Genomic DNA, 24,827 nt, shown 5'->3' on the forward strand with positions numbered 1-24,827 from the left:
TTTTTTTTCAAAATCTTTTTATTCCCTCTGTGAAATTGTCGTCAAAACATATCAAGAGAAATGCAATTAAAATACAATAAAAAAAAAACATAATATCAACAGCAACAAAAACAACTACAAAACTACGGTAATCTGTGACACCCACTTTTCTATCTGATTGAGGTGGGTTTTCTGTGCAAGGACGTTAGTAGAGTATAAAACAATAATCAGTTTCACTGAGAGCGAAGAGCACCCGTAGTTACAGGTTCTATGGTAGGGTGTGGATCCAGACACACAACCGGTTTAAGTCCGTGGTTTTAAACACTGAGAACCAGCTCGTGGTTGCTGAGAGGTCAAGGGTCAATGTCCTCGGGGACGACGGTGAGCATGATGTCCTCGTTCCCCCGCCGGACCACCATTCGCAGCGTGTCGTCCCTCTTGATAGAGCTGCTGACATCACTGGCCGAGGTGATTCGCTGGCTGTTGATGGTGATTATGACGTCACTCTCCTGCAGGCCACCTCTGTGGAGAGGAGAGAGGAGTTAGGAGCATGTAGCAACAAAGAAAACGTGCTTTACTGATATAAAGTAGTGTACGTAAGACTCTCTAAGAAGTGTATACCATTAGGTTTCAACCCACAGAATATAAATAGGCCCTCTTACGTCTGTGAAGAAAGAGTTTTCCCATTCCAAAAAAAGCTAAATGAACTTACAGAAGCAGTAACATTCTTTTTAGACACTGTGAGAAACAAAATCTGACCATAGTCTATGAAAAATCGAAGCGCCCTCGTTACCACAAATACCCATCAGTCAAAAGGAAAGCCATTCTTTTCCTTCAGTGGGAGACTGCTGCCTCAGCACAAATTATTTTATGTGGCCACAAAAAATATACAAAGACAGTGCATTCTGTAGGAGTGAGTAACCTAGATAGACTGCCCTATCATGCTGTTTATGTGGTCATGAAATGCTAATTCATTGTGCTATGAGGCCGGTCTATTTTTAAGACCAAAGGACAATGAACTCCAAGCAACCTTTCTGAGACTAAAAGAGACTACAGACGTCCGCATGCTTCCTATCCGAAACAGTTTGTGCTTATAGTATGACAATTTGTAATGTTTTTGTTCATTTTGGTCTTCCGCAACGATTTTTTTCGGGTGTTGGTGCACACAAAACATTTTCTCAAGGCAAGACAAAGCTCGGGAGCCGAAGCCTACACCCTGTCGTCGGTCAATGGTCAACAGTGGAAATGTGTTTGTTGTAATTCAACGATTGTTGACTCATTTTAACACACATTTTTTCACTTGACAAATATTGCACCAAACATCTTAGATGTAAAATTGAATGACTAAGGTCTCCTCTGCAAAAATGTCCAAATAAATGACAGATTTCTGACTACGGCATCTCAAGATGGACAAACAGCGCCAGCCGAACCGAAGCATGCGGAAGCCTTTAGCCAACTACCAAAGGAGTCCTCAAATGCTCCTGTCCTAATCGAAGGTCACAGACTTTAACTGTTGGCTCATGTTTGTACTGATTTGAGTCGGTCCACAGACTTCTGGTTCAGTTTTCAGTAAACTACTACTTACGTCTCAGCTGGTGTTTTTGGGATGACCTCGATGACATATGCCCCTGAGGTAACATCAGGGAAGTCTGATGTTCTCTCCTTCAGCTCCTTTGCAAGCCTATGACCAATGAAAATAGAGAGATAAGTGTTTAATGTGCCACAGGTATTTGGAAGAATTGAATTCACAAGATGAACCTGGCTGGCTGAAACTTACGTTGTAGTGAGAGTCATCATCCTCACACCGATATACTTCTTCTTTGGTAATAATCTACCTAAAGAAAAGAGGATAAATACTACATAAGCATTATCAAGATGATAAACATTGAACATGTAATAAGCAGTACCTGATCAAAGCCACGGGTGTGAACCTTTAGATAGGTCTAGCACAATATTCGTATAGTCGTCTAACCGACAATTACGGACAATAACCGTAAAAGTACAAATAAGTTGTCTTAATCGTCTTAATACATGCATTTTTATGAGTGGGGGGTTTCAACTTTATTTTCAAGTAGATAGAAATAACCCAATAGCAGTCTAAACCATTTGTTTCTTTAAACGGGGGTGTCACCAAAGCTGAGTTGTATTCATTAGGTATGCCGTAGGTCATTTTCAAATGTGCATTAACGTATGACGCATTACAAGCTCAAAACCTTTTTTCCACAAAAAAAAAGACAATTATGACAACACCTTTGGCAATTTAAATGACAATGAATTGTTACCTAAACATCCGTAATCGTCACAGCCCTACCTTTAGATTGTCTGCCGTGGGACTCTGCCAAGAACTGACGGATCTTGTCTGAGGGGATGGCGAAGGAGATTCCTGCTGTCACCTTCAGTGTGTTGATCCCAATCACCTCTCCGTCCTGAAGACAGAAACAACACACACACACACCTGGTCTCTTAGTCTAGTCCCACTTTCACTCTAACAGCTAATTTAGCTCCACTGATATGTATTAAATACCACGTTTTCGAATAAAACCTACTAAACGCTGCTTTTGAGGAAACATAGGTCTTTACTTATGTGAATAAAAACAATGGTGCTATCGCTAAATGCTGTAACGTGTAACTGCTTGCCAAGGTTTACATATGGATTCATAGAGCCTTATCTATGCCCCTTCGGAGGCGTCTTTATTCAAATACATCCTCCAGACGTCTCATAGATTTACATGAAACATATTCTAAGAGACGCAATCCCTATCAATAACAAATGATATCTTACCAGATTGACCAGGGGTCCGCCAGAGTTCCCATACTGAAAAGGAACAGCATTCAGGTTAAAGGGATGATCAGATGGTAGATCTACACTTCCTTCCTGTGTAATGGGGAAAATAAGGAGGAGCTACTGTTGGGCGTTCCACAACTAAATGCCCTGTGCTGATATAGATCACAGCTGTGTGTGTGTGTGTGTGTGTGTGTGTGTGTGTGTGTGTGTGTGTGTGTGTGTGTGTGTGTCACTCACGTTGATGATAGCGTCCGTCTGGATGTATTCCATATCAGAGTTCCTCAGGCCAAGCTCCTTGCCTCCTCTTTGGGTGGTGCTGACGATACCTGTGGTGACCGTGTTCTGCAGGGAGAAGGGGCTGCCGATGGCCACAACAAACTCACCAGGCCTCAGGTCAGCTGAACGACCCAGCAGCAGCACCGGCAGTTTCATCTAAACAAAGGGACACAGGACTCAGATCAGTCAAGAGGTTCACATAGATTTATCCTGTGATCGTTACAAAAAACGAGGACAAAGAAACATATTGCAGGTAGAAATGTACTGTGCGTTCTGAACAGAAACAACGCGTACGGTATCTACGGTAACAAGACCACCCCTCTTTGGAAACACACCTGAAGTGCCTTTGCTACATTCTGTTTGTTTATGTACCACAGAAATAGCCCAGCGCCAGTTGAAATGCATATGGGGAGTCAACATAAAGTTCCACAAAAATCTATCGAAAGGAAGTTGTGATGCCTGAAGCTACGATATGCCATGACGTCGGCATACTCTGCATGCTTTCTGAAAACATATCAAGGCAGTGAACTACCACTTCATCCATCTCAATGGCACAATCTGCAATAGACAAAATCCATCAACAATGACCGGAGAATGGATTGAGTTCTACGGTTGGATCTATGGTAGGTTGTGGCTAGGTTACACCAGACCTTGATATTAATAGGAGAGGACAGGGCAGCGGGGTCAGGGAACGTTGCGATGAGGATACAGTCACAGTATATGAGGAGAGGAACCATTGCCCCCCCCCCGACACCCTGGGCTCAGTGCTCCAGGAATCCAGACCTGACATCCAGACCTGACACAGGAATAGCAGGCCGCTCCCTGGCCGACAGCCCTAAGCACTCTACCAGATGGGCTGGAAGTCGGATAAACGAACACATTCCAGGAAGGGGGTCAGGTGGATGGAATGGGACTGGGAGGAATGGCTTTTGGCACATGGTGACATGTCTGCCAATGTGTCTTTCTGCCACTCATCTGTCACACTGTCACACTTACTGGGTTACAGAGTCTAGGATTTTCTTTTACATACACACAGTGGGATAATACTATAGTACTACTATAAGAGTACTATAATACTACTGTATATTTGTAGTTGGGCAGTTTTGTCTCTGTTGTTGTTACACACATACTGTAAGATACCGTACACACACAGTCATACACCATCTAGCACAGGCCATCTTAGTGAATTATTATCATACACAAGGCTGGAATCTGAGTTTCCTGTGGGATACACTGCGGATGTGGCCTGGCCATCACTTGATCAAGATTCCACTTACTAAACATTTCCTAGTAATTCCTCAAATGAGCGTAGGGAGTCCATGAAATCAGTAGATGACAAGAAACAAAATGACAGTATTACACTTTAGATCCAGCCAGGTATAGATCAGGACAATAGAACTCCCAAGCTAATGGCATCAGAATAAGTTTGAAAAGATACAGTATCTCAGGATTATATCTACCTCCAGAGGCAAACAACTCATGTATAGTACAGTACCATGCGCTATATACTTCAATCTGCAGAGTCTTAAGGTATCTGGTGCGTATCGCTCTAGTCTAGTCAGGACGATGGCTTTGAGTGCCACTGTTTTCTCCAGGCAGTGAGAGACAGACTGACAGACAGGAAGTGTTTTGCAATCCACGGTGTTGTGCTCACAGAGGCATTATCAGATCACGCGTCTCCCCTCCTCCATCCCCCTCCAACCCTTCCATCCCCCTCCACCCTCCTCCATCATCCTCCTTCATCCGCTCGAGACAGCTGGTCCCCCCCCCCCCCCCCCCAGTCCCCCCCCCAGTCCCAACAAGCACCCAACGCAATGAACTCAATCCACCCACACACCAGTCTAACTGTGAAGACGTGCAGAGGCACGCCTCTCGCAAACATCCTGTAAAATACCCTCCATGCACTGTACGGAATTACCTTGGAAAATAAAATAATTACTGCGGTTGTGAGATGCAATTATGAAATATTTGCTAGCAAGGCTACACATGGTCTGTCTTTGGTTCTGTCTCAAATTACACCCTATTCCCTATAGTGCCCATAGGGCTCTGGTCAAAAGTAGTGCACTATATAGCGAATGCAGGGATGCAGGGCAGGAAAACTACTTGTCTGTCCTTGAGTATTAAATTGAGTAACAGGACCCAAGACTTATCGCTGGTGCACATTTGCATTTTTTCCTAACGTTTTTGAGCTCCCTTGTTAGTAGTTGACCTCGGTCAACTCTCAGTGACTGGGATTACATTTGCTGCTGAGTCTGATACAGTGCCAGTGTGGAATGGTGAGAGACAGGTCTGTGTGTGCCAGTGGAAATGACCAGGCTGTCAGGGGGGTCAAGGGGGGTCAGGGGACAATGGCTAGGCTGTAGGGGGCTGCGGGGGGAGTGTCAGATATGGAAGTCTTCTGCAGAAAGAGAGCCATTAGTCAATGCTGCTGTCTGTTGCTGCTAAGGTGATTGACGAGGCACCTGTTGGCAAAGTGTTTGTGTGTTTGTGTGTGAGCTTGGTCTGTCAGGCCTGGACGTGTTTGTGTTTGTATCTATGTGTCTGGACCTGAGCCAATGGGGACTGAAAAGTCAGACCACCCACAGAGTTACTGTAGATTGATTTGCTCAGTGCTGATTAATGCTGAAATTAAATATAAAAGACACAATTAAGCAATAAGGCACCTCGGGGGTGTAGTATATGGCCAATGTACCATGGCTAAGGGCTGTTCTTATGCACGATGCAACTCGGATTGCCTGGATACAGCCCTTAGCTGTGGTATATTGGCCATATACTGTACCACAAACCCCCAAGGTGCCTTATTGCAATTATAAACTGGTTACCAACGTAATTAGAGCAGTAAAAATAAATGTTTTGTCATACCCATGGTATACTGTCTGATATTCCACGGCTGTCAGCCAATCAGCATTCAGGGCTCGAACCACCCAGTTTATAATATACTATAAATCATAGACTACAGGACTGTGATTGCCAATAAAAGCAAAGAGTGTTATACACATACAGTAAATCCAGAACTGCATGTTAAATACTGTCTATCGTCAAATTGTTTGCAAACATTCCAAAAAGTACATTTTGAAAAGCAGCTTGTGTTCCATTTGGGATGAACAACACAATAAAGCTGTCAAAGAGGTAGTATACACCCTGTTTTATCCCAGATGTACCAGTCTGTATTCAAGGTCAATCACACATCCTTTTGGAAAACTCATTCTGCTACTGCTACGTTCTCCTGCCAGGAAAGGGAGGACCTTACTTTTCCTCCCTTCTCATAATTACTTCTAGCTGTGCGCACTCACATACACAAGTACGCGCTCATGTTATGGACGTCAGATTGCTTGCTTAGCGAGTACCACTTCCACCGCCATTGCGGTTCATACCTGGTTCGAACTCGGGACCTCTGCTTTGCTAACACACGTGACTGCCCTCCTTGACCATGTTCCAACAGGTTGAGCCAATCAAAAGGCCACAATTAGATGGCTCCATCTGCGACATTTCAAGCTAGCTGTGGAGTGAGCTTACGGTACGTTATTAAGTCCGTTACACATGCAAACACAGTCCATTGTCAGACTTTATCAGAGACAAATGATAAGAAACTCTTCAGAAGTGGATTTATGATGTCGAAACTTGCTGTTGCAAACCACATAAAAAGTCACAAGCTATTGAGCAGCATCCAGGAGTTAGCAAGGGCCTGAGAGGATTCACAACAAGGTGGCACAGAAAGAAGCCTGCAATGCTCCAGACACACCCCTCAAACATGCACACACACACACACACACACACACACGCACGCACCTGCACACTCTACACAATATTCTGTCTCTGCTTGCATATGGGCCAGCAGAGACTCTTTTATCTGCTAAGGCCACAGCTGAGTGTACAGTGTTCCCACAGCCCCCTCTCTCTCTCCTTGTGTGGCTCTCCAGTCTGGCAAACATCTATTCCACTTCCTCTAGTGTAAAAACCCTTCCTGTCCCCAGGCAGGAGCTGTTCTTCACATTGAGACAATCATGCATGGTGAGAGAGAAGGCTTCCTCTGAAAATAAGATTGAAGTCTGTCATAACTCTATTAGTCCACAGGACCCGTCTGTGACTGACCTGGACAAGGTTCCTAAGGGGTTTACGCCAGTCTGGCTGTCTCCTGTCTGAGGAAAGCCAAATGGGAAAATGGCCAAACAATAAGAAATGGGGCCATCGTACTTGATAGTGTGTTTTCTTTGATTGGTTCCTTTCTGGCACCGACCATAGCAAGGAAGAGCATCTGAAGTGATTCATAATTTCCCTTCTTTCTGCTGATGTGATCTTTCCTCAAACCAACTTTCAACCGATGACAAATGCTCTCTGAGGCTGCTGAAATGGGGAAAAACAAACACACACACTCACACACTTATATAACCCATTCCAATAAAGGTTCATCAATGCCAGATTTTGACTAGAATGTCCATTTTCAGTCCAGGCAGATGAAACAGCCTGTGACTGGCTGTTCCTAGATCAGGAGCAAGGTCAGTAAATCATATGCAAACACTCAGACTCTGGGATTACGTTTTCAGGACCTGACTCTATTTGTTGCTCTCAACTGTTTGTTGCTATGGACTTAGCCGTTCTAGACAAACTTACCATGTCACTTTTTCTTTCCAGTTAATAAGAGATACAGCAAATCCCTCCAGACAATGTCACTGAGGACTTAACAGTCCTACACAAAATCTCCCAGAGATTTTCAATCGGGCAATCTTTTTTTCCTGAAATCTTCATTTCCCTGAGGGTGCAATACAGCCCCAAAGGCATCATTCAGAGCCAAGAGAGAAACACAAGCCTGGGAATGCCAGCGTCCGGCGGAGGCATGTTTTGGGATGTCTTTCATCTCTGTTCCACACCACTAGAGCTTGCCTCTCTTGTGTCTAACAGACTCCAGTCCAGTTGAATGACACATATGTTACAAATGTCCTCTTAAGTAGAGTGCAGGCTTTACCCTGGTTTCGAAGTCTTACCGCACGCCATGGAGAGAGATGGATGTTAAGGGCTCCACATGAGATGGACAAGACAGAACCCCTGAAAGAATGCAAGGATGAGACACTCCGACTGAGTGATGACTTTGTTGATGCCAGTGTCACAACAAAAAAATGTTCCATCTCTCTCTTTGAACTTGTTTGATTGGCACAAATTGACTAGGTGGATAAAACCACAGGTATGAAGAGTCTGCCTATGGGCTGGGATGGGCTGGGCCCTCCTCTTCTCTGTGGTTTGGATTAGTCATGGTCGAATAGAAAACATGTGCTGGCGCACACCCAGAAAAAATGATTTGATGTAAACTCCCAGTCATTTATTTGGTAAATCACCAACGTTTCGGCATCACCGTGCCTTAGAATTACTGGGAGTTTATACATAGAGTGTGCAACTCTATTCTTTTTTATAGCTTATTGGATTAGTCATGGAACATGGAAAAAGTGTAGCAGGATAAAGACAACATCTGCTGGATGGAGAGACGACTGTGTGGTAGAGGTTTAACAGCTGTTTAGTTTACCTAAAACTTGTTTACTTTATCCATGTTTTCGATTGATTCACCATACTCCGGCATCTGTGCGGGGCTGTTGAGACGACTCTGTCTCTGTCAAGAAGATTCAACAAAGTTTCTCAACATGGTCTTCAGACCGTATCTTAACTTGATGTCTGTGAAATATCTCATTGACATCAATGAATGATTGATGTGAAAACTCTCGTTACGTAACGCACGCAAACTTCAAGTTAGATTTCAGGCTGTCATTGTCAACAGTATCAGTGTAACAGAGGGTTAACTCTGGCCACAGAGTTGGACAGAATCTCTTTGCTTACCAGCGGAAACAAGCTCTTCGTAACCATTATCTAACATTAATGCATACAGTAATAAGCCTCCACCTGTGAACCACATGGCACCAGGATCTTCCTCTTTACAGTACATCTGACTACTCAATGGCCTTCATATAAACAGATCTGGTTTATTTGAGGCTATTTCAGGTGAAGATCACACCTCTTAAGGATCAGACCCTTTTTTTCAATTTGCGCCTAAAATGACATACCCAAATCTAACTGCCTGTAGCTCAGGACCTGAAGCAAGGATATGTATATTCTTGGTATCATTTGAAAGCAAACACTTTGAAGTTTGTGGAAATGTGAAATGATTGTAGGAGAATATAACACATTAGATCTGTTCCATCATCTTTGAAATGCAAGAGAAAGGCCATAGTCCATTATTCCAGTTTAGGCGCAATTTAGCAGTGTGTGTGCAAAGTTTTAGACTGATCCAATGATCCATTGCATCCCTGTTAAAAATGTTGTATCATGTCTGCCAAAATGTGCCTAATTGGTTTATTGATACATTTTCATGTTCATAACTGTGCACTCTCCTCAAACAATAGCATGGTATTCTTTCACTGTAATAGCCACTGTAAATTGGACAGTGCAGTTAGATTAACAGCGATCCTGTAAAGGTTTTAAGAGGTTTTAAGAGGGAAAGGTTTTAAGAGGGAAATTGTAGAAGGGTCCTTTGACAGATGTGAAGCAGTGGTATAGCATGTACTGCTACTGCACAGAGAGCTCAAGGCAGTTCATTCAGTATGATGGGTAATGCCCTCCAGATGGTGGTTATGTAGCACAGTTAGGAACCTTATCCTCCTGGATGCAGGATGCATGGCCCCAGGAAATGTTCTGTACTGTACAGATCCGGGGAAATGAAAAGGTCAGTTGAGGGCCCCTACAATTATATGTTAATGTAGATGTTTGATTAATGAGCATGGTAACAATATACTCTAATGGATGCAGTTCTTTGCCATCATCCAAGCTTGATGGCATTGAGGGAATAGAATCAATGGCCCTTTGTGCCCATAGAATCCATGTTGGACGATTACCAAATCTAGACTAGAATTTCTGCTGAACAAAGACACCCTGCAGACATGAAGAACGGAAGGATTTTCAAAAAGTGCCATCTTTTATGATGGTAAGAGGGTATAATATTGGTCGAGGCGTCTTGCAGAAGATGAAGTACTAGACTACAAGGGAGATACTACATCGCAGGTCTGTTTTTGTGTGAACTGTCTTCCAATGACACAGCGCAGAAGATCACATGAACCACATAAAAACCTAGCCACCACAACAACAGAGAGCCATAGCCAGAAAAACAAAGGCTTCTCTTGTTGTGTGGACTATGATTAACCATGGCACTCCTGTAGTTTGACAGAACCGTACACAGCATTTGGAAGTGACTCATCCATAGGAATTCACTTAGTGACATTTAAACATGGACACATTTCCCCAACCAGTATTTATTATAGGCTGCTTGATGTTCGTTCTTTCCTTAGGAATGAGTAACTTTGGCAAGGTTCCCTGTAACCTTATGTACTGTACCTATCTGTCCTCCATAGAAAACTTCAACAGTACGACAGCTATCAACTCTATCACGTAACAGTCTATTCACTATACATGTTTTCCCTCTGATATCAGCCTTAGCGCCACTCTCCTGCCTATCTAACCTCAGTCCAACTGTGGTCATGTATTAAGATTAGTGAACATCCTCAGCCGAGTCCCAAGGGCCATAATTATACAGTGTGCAGATAGCATCGCTGAAAATATTTATGCATTTCCAGAAAACATGTTTCATCATTGTCAATAGGCTATGCAATGGAGGACTATAATTTGTGCTAAAGAGGATCAGTCGTTTAACATTGATGTTCAGGCTTCCTCTAAAGTTCACGGAGACCGAGACATGTACAGGATATACAGTGCCTTGCAAAAGTATTCATCCCCTTGCCGTTTTTCCTATTTTGTTACATTACAACCTGTAATTTAAATTGATTTTTATTTGGATTTCATGTAATGGACATACACAAAATAGTCAAAATTGGTGAAGTGAAATGAAAAAAATTACTTGTTTCAAAAAATGTTAAGAAATTAAAAATGGAAAAGTGGTGCGTGCATATGTATTCACCCCCATTGCTATGAAGCCCTTAAATAAGACATGGTGCAACGAATTACCTTCAGAAGTCACATGATTCATTAAATAAAGTCCACCTGTGTGCAATCTAAGTGTCACATGATCCGTCACATGATCTCAGTATATATACACCTATTCTGAAAGGCCCCAGAGTCTGCAACACCACTAAGCAAGGGGCACCACCAAGCAAGTGGCACCATGAAGACCAAGGAGCTCTCCAAACAGGTCAGGGACAAAGTTGTGGAGAAGTACAGATCAGGGTTGGGTTATAAAAAAAAAAATCTCGAAACTTTGAACATCCTACGGAGCACCATTAAATACATTATTAAAAAATGGAAAGAATATGGCACCACAACAAACCTGCCAAGAGAGGGCCGCCCACCAAAACTCATGGATCAGGCAAGGAGGGCATTAATCAGAGACAACAAAGAGACCAAAGATAACCCTGAAGGAGCTGCAAAGCTCCACAGCGGAGATTGGAGTATCTGTCCATAGGACCACTGTAAGCCGTACACTCCACAGAGCTGGGCTTTACGGAAGTGGCCAGAAAAAAGCCATTGCTTAAAGAAAAAAACACATTCGCCAAAAGGCATGTGGGAGACTCCCCAAACAAATGGAAGAAGGAACTCTAAAATTGATCTTTTTGGCCATCAAGGAAAACGCTATGTCTGGCACAAACCCAACACCTCTCATCACCCCGAGAAGACCATCCCCATAGTGAAGCATGGTGGTGGCAGCATCATGCTGTGGGGATGTTTTTCATCGGCAAGGACTGGGAAACTGGTCAGAATTGAAAGAATGATGGATGGCGCTAAATACAGGGAAATTCTTGAGGGAAACCTGTTTCAGTCTTCCAGAGATTTGAGACTGGGACGGAGGTTCACCTTCCAGCAGGACAATAACCCTAAGCATACTGCTAAAACAACACTTGAGTGTTGGAGGGCGGTAGCGTGTGCTAGCAAGGTTAAAAACAGTAAATTACATCTAAATCATAGCACAAAAAGACCCTCCTGCTCTTGAACGTTTTTCACCGTTTTTACAATAAATAATGCTCGTTGCTGAGGCGCCCTATATCAACAATCCCGCCATGCTAATATATTAAACCTGGCCTGCTCCAAGAATGTTATGAAGACCATTTTTTCATGCAGGAATTTGTCGGCCATAAATAAATGAATCCCGTCTGTGTTGGCAGATGAAAGACTATCTAAAAAAGACACTTATGTTAGACGTATTTGTCTACTCCATTAATAGCCGCTCTTAATCTCTCCATTGCATTCCTGTTCTCTGGCATCATCTCAGAGAAAGAGATGGAAAGGGAGAGGGCAAGTGCACGAGTGAGATCAAGATGGCGAGCTAGATAGGGAAGGAGGGAGTTAAAGAGAGAGAGAAAAGCGAAGTTGATGTAAGTCGCTCTGGATAAGAGCGTCTGCTAAATGACGGAAATGTAAATGTAAAATGTAAACAGAAGAGCTTGTAAAAAAAATAACAATAAGCACCAGTGAATTCAGAGATGGCTGGAGAAGAGAGGCATCGAGAGAGGTAACAGGCCATACCGGGGTGTCGATCTTGATGAGGGCAATGTCTGCCTTCTCGTCCACGTCTGTGATCTTGGCGTCGAAGGTGGCGCCACTCTTCAGCTCCACCTTCACCCGGTGCTTATTGGCCACCACGTGGGCGTTGGTCACAATCAAGCCGTCCTCTGACACCACGAAGCCAGACCCGCTGGCCACCGCCACCTCACGCTTAGAGAACACCATCCTGGGGAGAGGACAGACAGGAGACAGAGTGTGAGACAGGAGGACAGAGGGTGAGACAGGGAGACACAGGGTGAGACAAAGAGTGAAGGTGAGACAGGGGGACAGAGGGTGAGAGAGGGAGCCAGCGGGTGAGACAGAGAGACAAGGTAAGATGGGGGACAGAGGGTGAGACAGGGAGACAGCGTGTGAGACAGGGAGACAAGGTGAGACAGGGGGACAGAGGGTGAGACGGGGAAACGGGGCAACAGGGAAGCATTATTTATCTGTTTGCACCTAAAACACATACAAGTAGAAGAACTGTTCTGAAAAATGTGTAAGTCCACATGTTCATGAGGAGACCACATGCTACTACTGCCAAACATACACCGGGATTTTGCTCATGGCAATTCCTCTTGAAGATCACTTGAACAAATTACCTGATGACGTGTTTATTAACAGGAGGGGCGGGGAGCATATTTGTCTCCTTATGGCTACAACAGGATCCACTTTGTCAGGCTGACAACTATATACACAGCTGTGCAAGGCAGGAGATCTGACCTGACATCTACAGTACTAAATATAGGTATTTATTTGTCTAACACTCCCTCCACCTCAATATAATTGCTTAGGGTAATAGTTGGTAACTTTGTTGTCATAAGTTTTACTGGGAAAAACAGCATCAGATACCTGAGCCCGTATTCACAAAGTGTCTCAGAGTATAGCAGTGCTGATCTAGGATATGTTGTGACTTTTAAATGATAATGAATAAGAAACGGAGGACCTAATCCTTGATCAGCATTCGAACTTGGAGACGCTTTATGAATACGGCCCAGATACCTGTAAATCTGCTGTGGTCAGTGTGTGTGTGTGTGTGTGTGTGTGTGTGTGTGTGTGTGTGTGTGTGTGTGTGTGTGTGTGTGTGTGTGTGTGTGTGTGTGTGTGTGTGTGTGTGTGTGTGTGTGTGTGTGTGTGTGTGTGTAGAGGGGAGGTCCTTACTTGCGGTAAAGTTCAATATGAACCACAGCGGGAGCGATCTCCTCCACCACATCAGCGATGAAGTTATATCTGTGGCGCAGACTGTCTGGATTCTCCTGGCCTGAGAAAAAATTCCAGAAACACACTATTAACAAATCATCAAATACATACAGGGGAATTAGTTCAGGGTTATACTATGTTGCCACAAGCCCTGATATGATAGGGTATCTCATACAAGCCCTGAAATTTCTGGGGGGGAAATGATTATTTTGGCTTGGAAAGGACCAGTCCACTGTATCTATCTGTATAAAATGTTTGTTCAAAGTCTGAGCACTAAACTATATATACATATACACTTCATTCAGAAAGTATTTAGACCTCTTAACTGTTTCCACATTTTGTTATGTTACAGCCTCATTCTAAAATGTATTAAATACATCATTTTCCTCATCAATCTACACACAACACCCCATAATGACAAAGCGAAAACAGGTTTTTATAAATGTTTGCCCATTTATAAAAAAAATATATAGAAATACCTTATTTACATAAGTATTCAGACCCTTTGCTATGCGACTCGAAATTGACCTGAGTGCATCCTATTTCCATTGATCATCCTTGAGATGTTTCTCCAACTTGATTGGAGTCCACCTGTGGTAAATTCAATTGATTGGACATGATTTGGAAAGGCACACACCTGTCTATAGAAGGTCCCACAGTTGACAGTGCATGTCAGAGAAAAAACCAAGCCATGGGGTTGAAGGAATTGTCCGTAGAACTCCGAGACAGGATTGTGTCGAGGCACAGATCTGGGGAAGGGTACCAAAACATTTCTGCAGCAGTGAAAATCCCCAAGAACACAGTGGCCTCCATCATTCTTAAATGGAAGAAGTTTAGAACCACCAAGACTCTTCCTAGAGCTGGCCGCTCGGTCAAACTGAGCAATCAGAGGAGAAGGGCCTTGGTTAGGGAGGTGACCAAGAACCCGATGGTCAATCTGACAGAGCTCCAGAGTTCCTATGTGGAGATGGGAGAACCTTCCAGAAGGACAACCAACTCTGCTACACTCTACCAATCAGGCCTTTATGGTAGAGTGGCCAGACGAAAACCATTCTTCAGTAAAAGGCACATGACAGCCTGCATGGAGTTTGCCAAAAGGCACCTAAAGGACTCTCAGACCATGAGAAACAAGATTCTCTGGTCTGATGAAACCAAGATTGAACACTTTGGCATGAATACCAAGCGTCACATCTGCAGGAAACCTGGCATCATCCCTACTGTGAAGCATGGTGGTGGCAGCATCATACCCAAGAAGTCTCGAGACTGTAATCGCTGACAAAGGTGCTTCAACAAGGTACGGAGTAAAGGGTCTGAATACTTATTGAAATTTGACATTTCAGTTTTACATTTTTTTTTTTTTTATAAATTTGCAAGAAATTCTAAAAACCTGTTTTTGCTTTGTCATTATGGGGTATTGTGTATAAATTGATGAGGAAAATACACTATTTAATCAATTTTAGAATAAGGCTGTAATGTAAGACAATGTGGAAAAAGTCAAGACATGAATAGTTCCCGAATCTATATATGTATACAGCACCAGTCAAAAGTTTGGACACACCTGCTCATTCAAGGGTTTTTCTTTATTTTAACTATTTTCTACATTGTGGAATAATAGTGAAGACATCTAAACTATGAAATAACACATATGGAATCATGTAGTAACCAAAAAAGTGTTAAACATATCAAAACATATTTTATATTCTATATTCTTTAAAGTAGCCACCCTTTGCCTTGATGCAGCTTTGCACACTCTTGGCATTCTCACAGCCAGTCACCTGTAATGCATTTCAATTAACAGGTGTGCCTTGTTAAAAGTTAATTTGTGGAATTTCTTTCCTTCTTAATGCATTTTAGTCAATCAGTTTTGTTGTGACAAGGTAGGGGTGGTATACAGAAGACAACCCTATTTGGTAAAAGACCAAGTCCATATTATGGCAAGAACAGCTCAAATAAGCAATGAGAAAAGACAGTCCATCATTACTTTAAGACATGAAGGTCAGTCAATCTGGAAAATTTCAAAAAGTTTCTTCGAGTTCAGTCGCAAAAACCATCAAGCGCTATGATGAAAATGGCTCTCATGAGGACCGCCACAGGAAAGGAAGACCCAGACTCCGCTGCAGAGGATAAATTCATTAGAGTTAAATGCACCTCAGATTGCAGCCCAAATAAATGCTTCACAGAGGTCAATTAACAGACACATCTCAACATCAACTGTTCAGAGGAGTCTGCGTGAATCAGGTCTTCATGGTCGAATTGCTGCAAAGAAACCACCACTAAAGGACATCAATAAGAAGAAGAGACTTGCTTGGGCCAAGAAACACGAGCAATGGACATTAGACTGGTGGAAATCTGTCATTTGGTCAGATGAGTCTAAATTTCAGATTTTTGTTCCAACTGCTGTGTCTTTATGAGAAGCAGAGTAGGTGAACGGAGGATCTCTGCATGTGTGGTTCCCACCATGAAGCATGGAGGAGAAGGTCTGATGGTGAGGGGGTGCTTTGCTGATGACAGTGTCTGTGATTTATTTAGAATTCAAGGTTTGGGATGAGTTGGACCACAGAGTGAAGGAAAATCAGCCAACAAGTGCTCAGCATATGTGGGAACTCCTTCAAGACTGCTGGAAAAGCATTGCAGGTGAAGCTGGTTGAGAGAATGCCAAGCGTGTGCAGAGCTGCATCAAGGCAAAGGGTGGCTACTTTAAAGAAGCTAGAATATAAAATATATTTTGATTTGTTTAACACTTTTTTGGTTACTACATGATTCCATATGTGTTATTTCATAGTTTTGATGTCTTCACTATTATTCTACAATGAAAAACCCTTGAATGAGTGGCGTGTCCAAACTTTTGACTGGTACTGTATATACAGTTGTAGTCAGAAGTTTACACACACCTTAGCCAAATACATTTAAACTCAGTTTTTCACAATTCCTGACATTTAATCCCAGTAAAAATTCCCTGTTTTAGTTCATTTAGGATCAACACTTTATTTTAAGAATGTGAAATGTCAGTAGAGAGAAGATGTATTTATTTTAAGAATGTGAAATGTTTAATAGAATAATAGTAGAGAGAATTATTTATTTCAGCTTTTATTTCTTTCATCACATTCCCAGTGGGTCAGAAGTTTACATACACTCAATTAGTATTTGGTAGCATTGCATTTAAATTGTTTAACTCGGGTCAAACGTTTCGGGTAGCCTTCCACATGCTTCCCACAATAAGTTGGGTGAATTTTGGCCCATTCCTCCTGACAGAGCTGGTGTAACTGAGTCAGGTTTGTAGGCCTCCTTGCTCGCAGATGCTTTTTCAGTTCTGCCCACACATTTTCTATTGGACTGAGGTCAGGGCTTTGTGGTGGCTGCTCCAATACCTTGACTTTGTTGCCCTTAAGCCATTTTGCCACAACTTTGGAAGTATGCTTGGGGTCATGGTCCATTTGGAAGACCCATTTGCGACCAAGCTTTAACTTCCTGACTGATGTCTTGAGATGTTGCTTCAATATATCCACATAATTTTCCTACCTCATGATGCCATCTATTTTGTGAAGTGCTCCAGTCCCTCCTGCAGCAAAGCACCCCCACAACATGAAGCTGCCACCCCGTGCTTCATGGTTGGGATGGTGTTCTTCGGCTTGCAAGCCTCCCCCTTTTTCCTCCAAAACATAACGAATGTCATTATGGCCAAAAAGTTTCACCAGACCAGAGGACATTTCTCCAAATGTACGATCTTTGTCCCCATGTGCAGTTGCAAACTGGAGTCTGACTTTTTTATGGCGGTTTTGGAGCAGTGGCTTCTTCCTTGCTGAGCGGCCTTTCAGGTTATGTCAATATAGGACTCGTTTTACTGTGGATATAGATACTTTTGTACCTGTTTCCTCCAGCATCTTCCCAAGGTCCTTTGCTGTTGTTCTGGGATTGATTTGCACTTTTCGCACCAAAGTACGTTGATCTCTAGAAGACAGAAACGTGTCTCCTCCTGAGTGGTATGATGGCTGCGTGGTCCCATGGTGTTTATACTTGCATACTATTGTTTGTACAGATGAATGTGGTACCTTCAGGCGTTTGGAAATTGCTCCCAAGTATGAACCAGACTTGTGGAGGTCTACAATTGTTTTTCTGAGGTCTTGGCTGATTTCTTTAGATTTTCCCAAGATGTCAAGCAAAGAGGCACTGTGTTTGAAGGTAGGCCTTGAAATTCATCCACAGGTACACCTTCAATTGACTCAAATGATGTCAATTAGCCTATCAGAAGCTTCTAAAGTCATGACATCATTTTCTGGATTTTTTCAAGCTGTTTAAAGGCACAGTCAATTTAGTGTATGTAAACTTCTGACCCACTGGAATTGTGATACAGTGAATTATAAGTGAAATAATCTGTCTGTAAACAATTGTTGGAATAATTACTTGTGTCATGCACAAACTAGTTTGTTAACAAGAAATTTGTGGAGTGGTTGAAAAACGAGTTTTAATGACTCCAACCTAAGTGTATGTAAACTTCCAACTTCAACTGTATACCCTATACTGTATACTCTACGATACGTAAGAGATAATCAACAGGGGATATGTGTTCTGTGGAAAAGAATGAATTAAGTGGAAGGTGTGTTCCACGACGCGCTAGTGGAGTGGGACTGACCTTCCATTATTTTCCAGAGAACACACAGAGCCCGGTAAAAATGTGTTCAACATCCACTGAAATAGGTAGCAAGTTTACTAGATAGCTACAGTAGTTGCCATGGTAACCAAACAAACAGACTTGCTATTTTAGCTAACCAAACCATCAGTCTTGGCTTGCCATTATGAAAATCGAAATCAACCAATTATGTTTTCAATTCGAATTTTGCAGTAAAAAGCAGCTCAAACATAGAACACGTAAGAATGAACTGTAGCTATTGAATTATACCATGCAAATATATTGTGCGTTATAGGGAAATAATGCACGCTCTACAATGCCTTTCAAGCCAATCAGAAACAAGTATTCAACAATGCCGTGGTATAAACATTTATAAACAACCGTTAAACAACTTCTTAAGGCTAGGGGCACTATTTTCACGTCCGGATGAAAAGTGTGCCCAGAGTAGATTGCCTGCTACTCAGGCCCAGAAGGATATGCATATAATTGGTAGATTTGGATAGAAAACACTGTAAAGTTTCTAAAACTGTTAAAATTATGTCTGTGAGTATAACAGAACTTATTTGGCAGGTGAAACCCCGAGGACAAACCATCCAGGATTCTTTTGTTTTTTAGGTCACTCTCTTTTCAATGGGTTTTCTATGTGGATCTAGATTTCTAAGGCACTTGCTTGTAGTTCCTATCGCTTCCACTAGATGTCAACAGTCTTTAGAAATTGGTTGATGTTTTTTCTTTGAGTAATGAAGAAGTATGGCTGTTCAGAATGAGGGTCAAGTCTAGTGTACTGTTGTGGTTGGGGCGCACGACCTGAAAGCTCGCTCCACTTTGTTTTCGTCCTGTATTGAACACAGTTTATTCCGTCTTACATTTTATCGATTATTTATGTTTAAAAATACCTAAAGTTGGATTATGAAAGTTGTTTGAAATGTTTGGATCAAGTTTACAGGTAACTATATTAGATACTTTGTAGTCATGTTGCGAGAGTTGGAACCGGTGTATTTTCTGAAACAAACGCGGCAAATAAATTGACATTTTGGAGATATAACGACAGAATTTATCGAACAAAAGGACCATTTGTGATGTTTAATGTACCTATTGGAGTGCCAACAGAAGAAGATCTTCAAAGGTAAGGCATGAATTATATCGTTATTTCTGACTTTTGTGTCGCGCCTGGCGGGTTGAAATGTGATTTTCATGTGTTTGTTTGATGGGGTGCTGTCCTCAGATAATAGCACGGTTTGCTTTCACCGTAAAGCCTTTTTGAAATCTGACACTGTGGCTGGATTAACAAGAAGTTCATCTTTAAACCGATGTTTAACACTTGTATGATTCATCAATTATTATTATGAGTATTTCTGTTTTTGAATTTGGCGCGCTGCTATTTCACTGGGTGTTGTCAAATCAATCCCGTTAACGGGATTGGCACGCGAAGGGATTACTAAGAAGTTTTTAAGAGCGCATTCGGCCTCCTATCATCACTATACTGTATAATCAACTCTATTGATAACATCCACAAGGGTAGTGTGAGTGACAGAATCCAGATCGATCTGAAATAGGGAAATTGGAAGATCCGCTTTGAGGCTCGATATTGTACAGCATGGTCAGTCTTCTGATCTCCTCACTGAGCTTATAAAACTCAGGAAGTGACTCAAATCTGAACTTGTATAACCATTACACTTTATTTTAACTTGCGCAACTTTGGTTAGGAAACAGCTGCAGTGCGTGCAAAACATCTGCAATTACCCCTTTTTATTTGGTTATTCATCTCTTCCAATTGGATCTGTGTCGGTCCAGTTAACGAATATCTCTAGGCCTATACTCCATTTCCTCTTTCTAATAAATAGCACCTTTCCAACCCACCTCGCAAACTGATGAAAGAGTTCTTTTAAAAACCCTATTTGGTGTGGTTTGGTCTCACACAACCTATGATAGGCTAAACATAATGCACTGCAGATGGGCTGAACTGGGCTGGACTGAGCTCTCCCAATCACCCCCAACCACAACAACAGGGACAGTCACACTGACACCTACACTCTTAGAAATAAGGGTTACAAAAGGGTTCTTCGGGCTGTAACCATAGGAGAATCCTTTTTTGGTTCCAGGGAGAACCCTTTTTGGTTCCATGCAGAAGCATTTTGGATTCCATGTAGAACCCTCTGTGGAAAGGGTCCTACAAGGAACCCAAAACGGTTCTACCTGGAACCAAAATGGTTCTACATGGAACCAAAAAAGGGTTCTTCAAAGGGTTCTCTTATGGGGACAGCCAAAGAACCCTTATAGGTTCTAAATAGCACTAGATTGAGCCAGACACAGTGCTGGATGATGCGTAGACATTCTCCTTGCTCTGCATTGTGGTGTATTAGCCTCTGGCAACATGGTGTCCATCCAACAGGTCCTAACAGTTCCATTAATATGATCTCAGTCTAAGGAGTTTCACAGACCTAAAAACAATTCCCTCGACCCGACCTGCAGATAGAGACATGCACTCTGGCATGCCATGTAAAACGGCCTTTAATCAAATCACATAAAAAGACCTCTGATTTTATAAAAGATCAAAGGATATGCTGTGAATGGAGGACTTTCTTAATCACTAACAGTCACGCCATCTCTTTGGTGCACTGAAAGCCTACATTGAACAGAGACACACAGGCAGGTTGGGAAATAGATATACAGAAGTCGTTTTGTGGCATGTTAATTTGACTCCAATGAGCTAAACATAATGGAATTATCATCCATATATTATAAACATATTTTGTGGATGATATGCGAGAGAAATCAGAAAACTCTGGACACACACGCGCTCGAGAACAGACTCACACACACACACACACACACACACACACACACACACACACACACACACACACACACACACACACACACACACACACACACACACACACACACACACACACACACACACACACACACACACACCAAATTTAAATTGTATCACATAGCGAGAGAAAATAATATCCCACTACCCTTACAGATGTGAGTATCTCCTAGCAGATCTCTTGAATATAGGGCATGGCTAGTCTATTCTTGCCCACTGAAATGCCCATCAGTTATACTGTATGACACTGACACTTGGCTTGGCTGGCTGTCTGGCCGCATGGGTCCCTCTCATATCACACTCTCTGAGTGAAGTGAGAACATAGAAAGACAGAGGCTGGCAGGAAGGGTAATTGTAATGACCTAATACTGTAGATATAGTCTAAGACAACTGTGTGGAATAAATCTACCTCAACAAGTTATTTTTCATTTCCAACTGTTAGCATGATTGAGGGATTTCTTGCAGAATCTGTGGGTCTATTGAAATACTACCACGTTTCGCAATAGATCAAAACCTCTGCCGGGCTAACTTAGTGCCCTCGTCCTTGAAACAACGCTGGTCGATCAGTCAATCAGTCACCCATCCATCCCCGCCCATTCATGTGACCAGCGTGTTCATGCCTGCACATGTGCATTCTAGTCCAGCATCCACTGTTATTCCCATGGTGCTCTTGACATCACTGGTTTATACGTTTTTTCCATGCGGAAGCTGCCCCTCTCCCTCTACTGAATGCACTGGGTAGCAGGATGCATTTCAGTCTGGATCCTCTGACTACCTTCAGATCAACCTTCAGCTCTTCAGAGTCTGGGCGATGGTCTTTCACTGTCTGATGGTCACAGCGATCTCCATCGTGTCACTCAAACCGAGAACAGAGCATCATCAAGAGAAATAAATAAAGAGGTATTAACTAAGTATTAGTTAACTTAGCTTACCAATTAAATAAAACAAACTTAACCAATTTGCTTTGAACCAACTAAATCTGTTGTGTTCAAAACATGTTATGGTAGGAGATTTCATTCACATTTCTTTCCATTCAAAAGGTATTAAGTCACCAGCCCAGTGAACTTTCTACCTACAGTGTTTCGTTGATCTTGTATCCATGCCTGTCAGTCACACGTACTGCATATGCGAAACGAGTCACCTCATGAAGAAATGGGTTGACAAAACATGGCTCTATGACTGTAGAATTTAACCTAGATCTGGATCCATCTGGTAGGAGTTATACAATCTACTGACTCCATGAGGACCAGATGCTATGACATCACCGGTGGAAGCAGCTCATGTAATAGCTTGTGACTCGGAGACCTTCCAGATCTTTGGCTTGGCTGAAACTCCCGGAGACCTCACTCAGCTCTGAGCGGTCTTGTGCTCGGTTATTGAGTGAAACAGCTATTTTTGGGGTGGTGAGGTAAACTCATATCAAGGTAAGCCAGTCCTCTGACCTGAAGGGGGGAAACAAGAATCTGGGACGGAGTTTTGTGTTCAAAAGTCAGGGGAGGGAGGAGAAGGAGGAGGAAGAGGATGAAAAGGAGGGGGAGGAGGAGGAGGGAGTGAAGAATGGGGAGCAGGAGTTGGATACTCAAATGTTCAGACAGGGGCTAAAATGAGCTGAGATTTCACCTTCCTGTGCTCTGTAGTCTGTCTAATCTGATAGGGCTCAAGTTATAACAGAGAGTCTCTACTGTAGCAGAAAACGAACTGCCACAAAATGATCTAGGTGTGAATGGTGTGTTCACAGCTGTGTGTGTGTGTGTGTGTGTGTGTGTGTGTGTGTGTGTGTGTGTGTGTGTGTGTGTGTGTGTGTGTGTGTGTGTGTGTGTGTGTGTGTGTGTGTGTGTGTGTGTGTGTGTGTGTGTGTGTGTGTGTGTTTTCGATATATATACCTCAAGGCCAAGCATCACAACTATATACATCGGCAGAAAGCCAGTATTTATTTACACTGCATACACCAAGTTCCCAAGAAAGTCCGATTTCAACAGGTTTTGACCCTGAAGTGCTGAGAGCTGATGTTTGCAGCCAGCTTTGTGCCAACTCAGATCAAACTATCTGCATGTGGAGTCGTACAAGTCACTTAATAAGTCAAAACAGCCATGAAGGCACACCACTGAAATGTCAATCAAACTGCATTAAAATGTATTATTAACCAACAATTTAAGATATTTTTTAGACATGATATCATTAACATCACATATCTCCTTGTGACATTTTTTTAAACACACTAAAGCTCTGTCTAGTTTGACTGGTAGGCTACTGTTAAATGTCTTGGGTGTGATTGTGATACATTCTGACAAACTGGCTCTACCACTGGGTCCAAACTGCTTACGCCACAGTAAAACAGATCCCTTTGAACCTTCATATTTACAGTCATTTCATTTCATTTCTTTGCAACATATTATTTAGGGAGCATAATTTACCGCAATTCACTGGATAATATCTCCATTTGGTTTAGGCCTACACCTTTTACACGTTATGGTTTTACGCACAATATCGTACATGCTTGCTGATGGGTCTACCAAAACAAACAGTGATTTTGATACATTATGTTGAATTCCAACATTGACACATACCTTTGCTACAGGTTCCTCTCTGTATGAAGATGACCGGTGGCTGCTGAAGCTTCAGAGCCCGGTTACTCAATCTCTTCAGTTCGCAGATGTTTCGGTAGGACACCCCGTCACTGCCGCACACCGGGTCCGCAACTTTGCAGACGCACACACCGTTTTTGCCCCGACGCCTTACTGTGGCGGACACCCCAATTCCGTCCGATATCGAGCAGTCCATGCCCTCTCCGCACTCCGGGTCCCCTAGTCTCCCCGTGCCGCCGCACACCTCACCTTCTCCGTGCGCACAGACCGGACAGCAGTCGCATTGGTCAAGGATGTCGCCGGCCAAACAGTCCGCAGGGATCGGGGGACATAGAAATTTGTCACATTTATCTGGACAGCCGATGACATATCGCTTGGCTCTTGACTCGCAAACTAAAGGAGCAAGAATAAAAGTTGCGCAGAAGACGCACCAAAACATTGTTAAATATTAAAGTATCTAAAAAGGTACAAAGTTGCCAAAAAAAACGACTCTTAAAACTTTACGACTTGCTACAAAAATATGTTTGATCTGCATAAATAAACGTTACATACATTTGCAAATAAATGTCAGACGCTTTTCACTAAAATGAGCTTTGTTGGTCTACTGCTGTCAGTCAACAAAGATGCTCCAACTCTCTCTGTGAGGCTCCAGAGTTTATAAAGGCAACTGGCACGTTGTGGCAATATAAACAAGACAGGCGATTGGTGGACTCTTCTGATGTGCAGAGGGTGCAGCATGCATGCCTTCTCCACCCACCCCCTTACAAACACAATGCCAGAGTGTTACCGAGTTCATCTCAAACTGCTTATACTGTTCTATGTTCCTATAGGATACATTGCTTCATTCAGCTGAGCAAAGAAAATATGTCAAAACATGTTTGCTCTTGTAGTAGCATAAGCCCTTCAATTTCCACTGTGTATAATTGAGTAGGCCTACCATAGATTCAATTACCGCACTGGACAAGGCCTAATTATTGTTGTGCTGCAAGTAAAAGATGCCAGAAGCAACTG

General features: G+C 42.6%; 1 protein-coding gene across 2 annotated transcripts; it reads right to left on the minus strand.

Moving 5' to 3' along the window:
* Positions 1-24,440, minus strand: htra1 (Serine protease HTRA1). 2 transcript variants are annotated; one of them, NM_001141717.1, is given in 9 exon segments: positions 1-501; positions 1,565-1,660; positions 1,757-1,814; positions 2,291-2,405; positions 2,762-2,854; positions 3,002-3,196; positions 12,551-12,755; positions 13,730-13,829; positions 23,799-24,415. In NM_001141717.1, coding segments are annotated over 9 exon segments (1,488 nt in total). In that variant the 5' UTR covers positions 24,256-24,415; the 3' UTR covers positions 1-332.
* Positions 24,441-24,827: the final 387 nt, after the last annotated feature.

The sequence above is a fragment of the Salmo salar genome, chromosome 28 (genome assembly GCF_965601325.2).
Source record: "Salmo salar chromosome 28, fSalSal1, whole genome shotgun sequence".
NCBI classification, from domain to species: Eukaryota; Metazoa; Chordata; class Actinopteri; order Salmoniformes; family Salmonidae; genus Salmo; species Salmo salar.

Excerpts from the sequence above, each read along its gene's own strand:
- htra1 (XM_014178895.3), bottom strand. The coding sequence starts at position 24,255 with ATGTTTTGGTGCGTCTTCTGCGCAACTTTTATTCTTGCTCCTTTAGTT. Across the intron at positions 13,830-23,798 it reads GAGAGGAACCTGTAGCAAAG|GCCAGGAGAATCCAGACAGT; the intron begins GTATGTGTCAAT and ends ATTTTTTCTCAG. Across the intron at positions 3,197-12,550 it reads TCATCAAGATCGACACCCCG|ATGAAACTGCCGGTGCTGCT; the intron begins GTATGGCCTGTT and ends CCCTTTGTTTAG.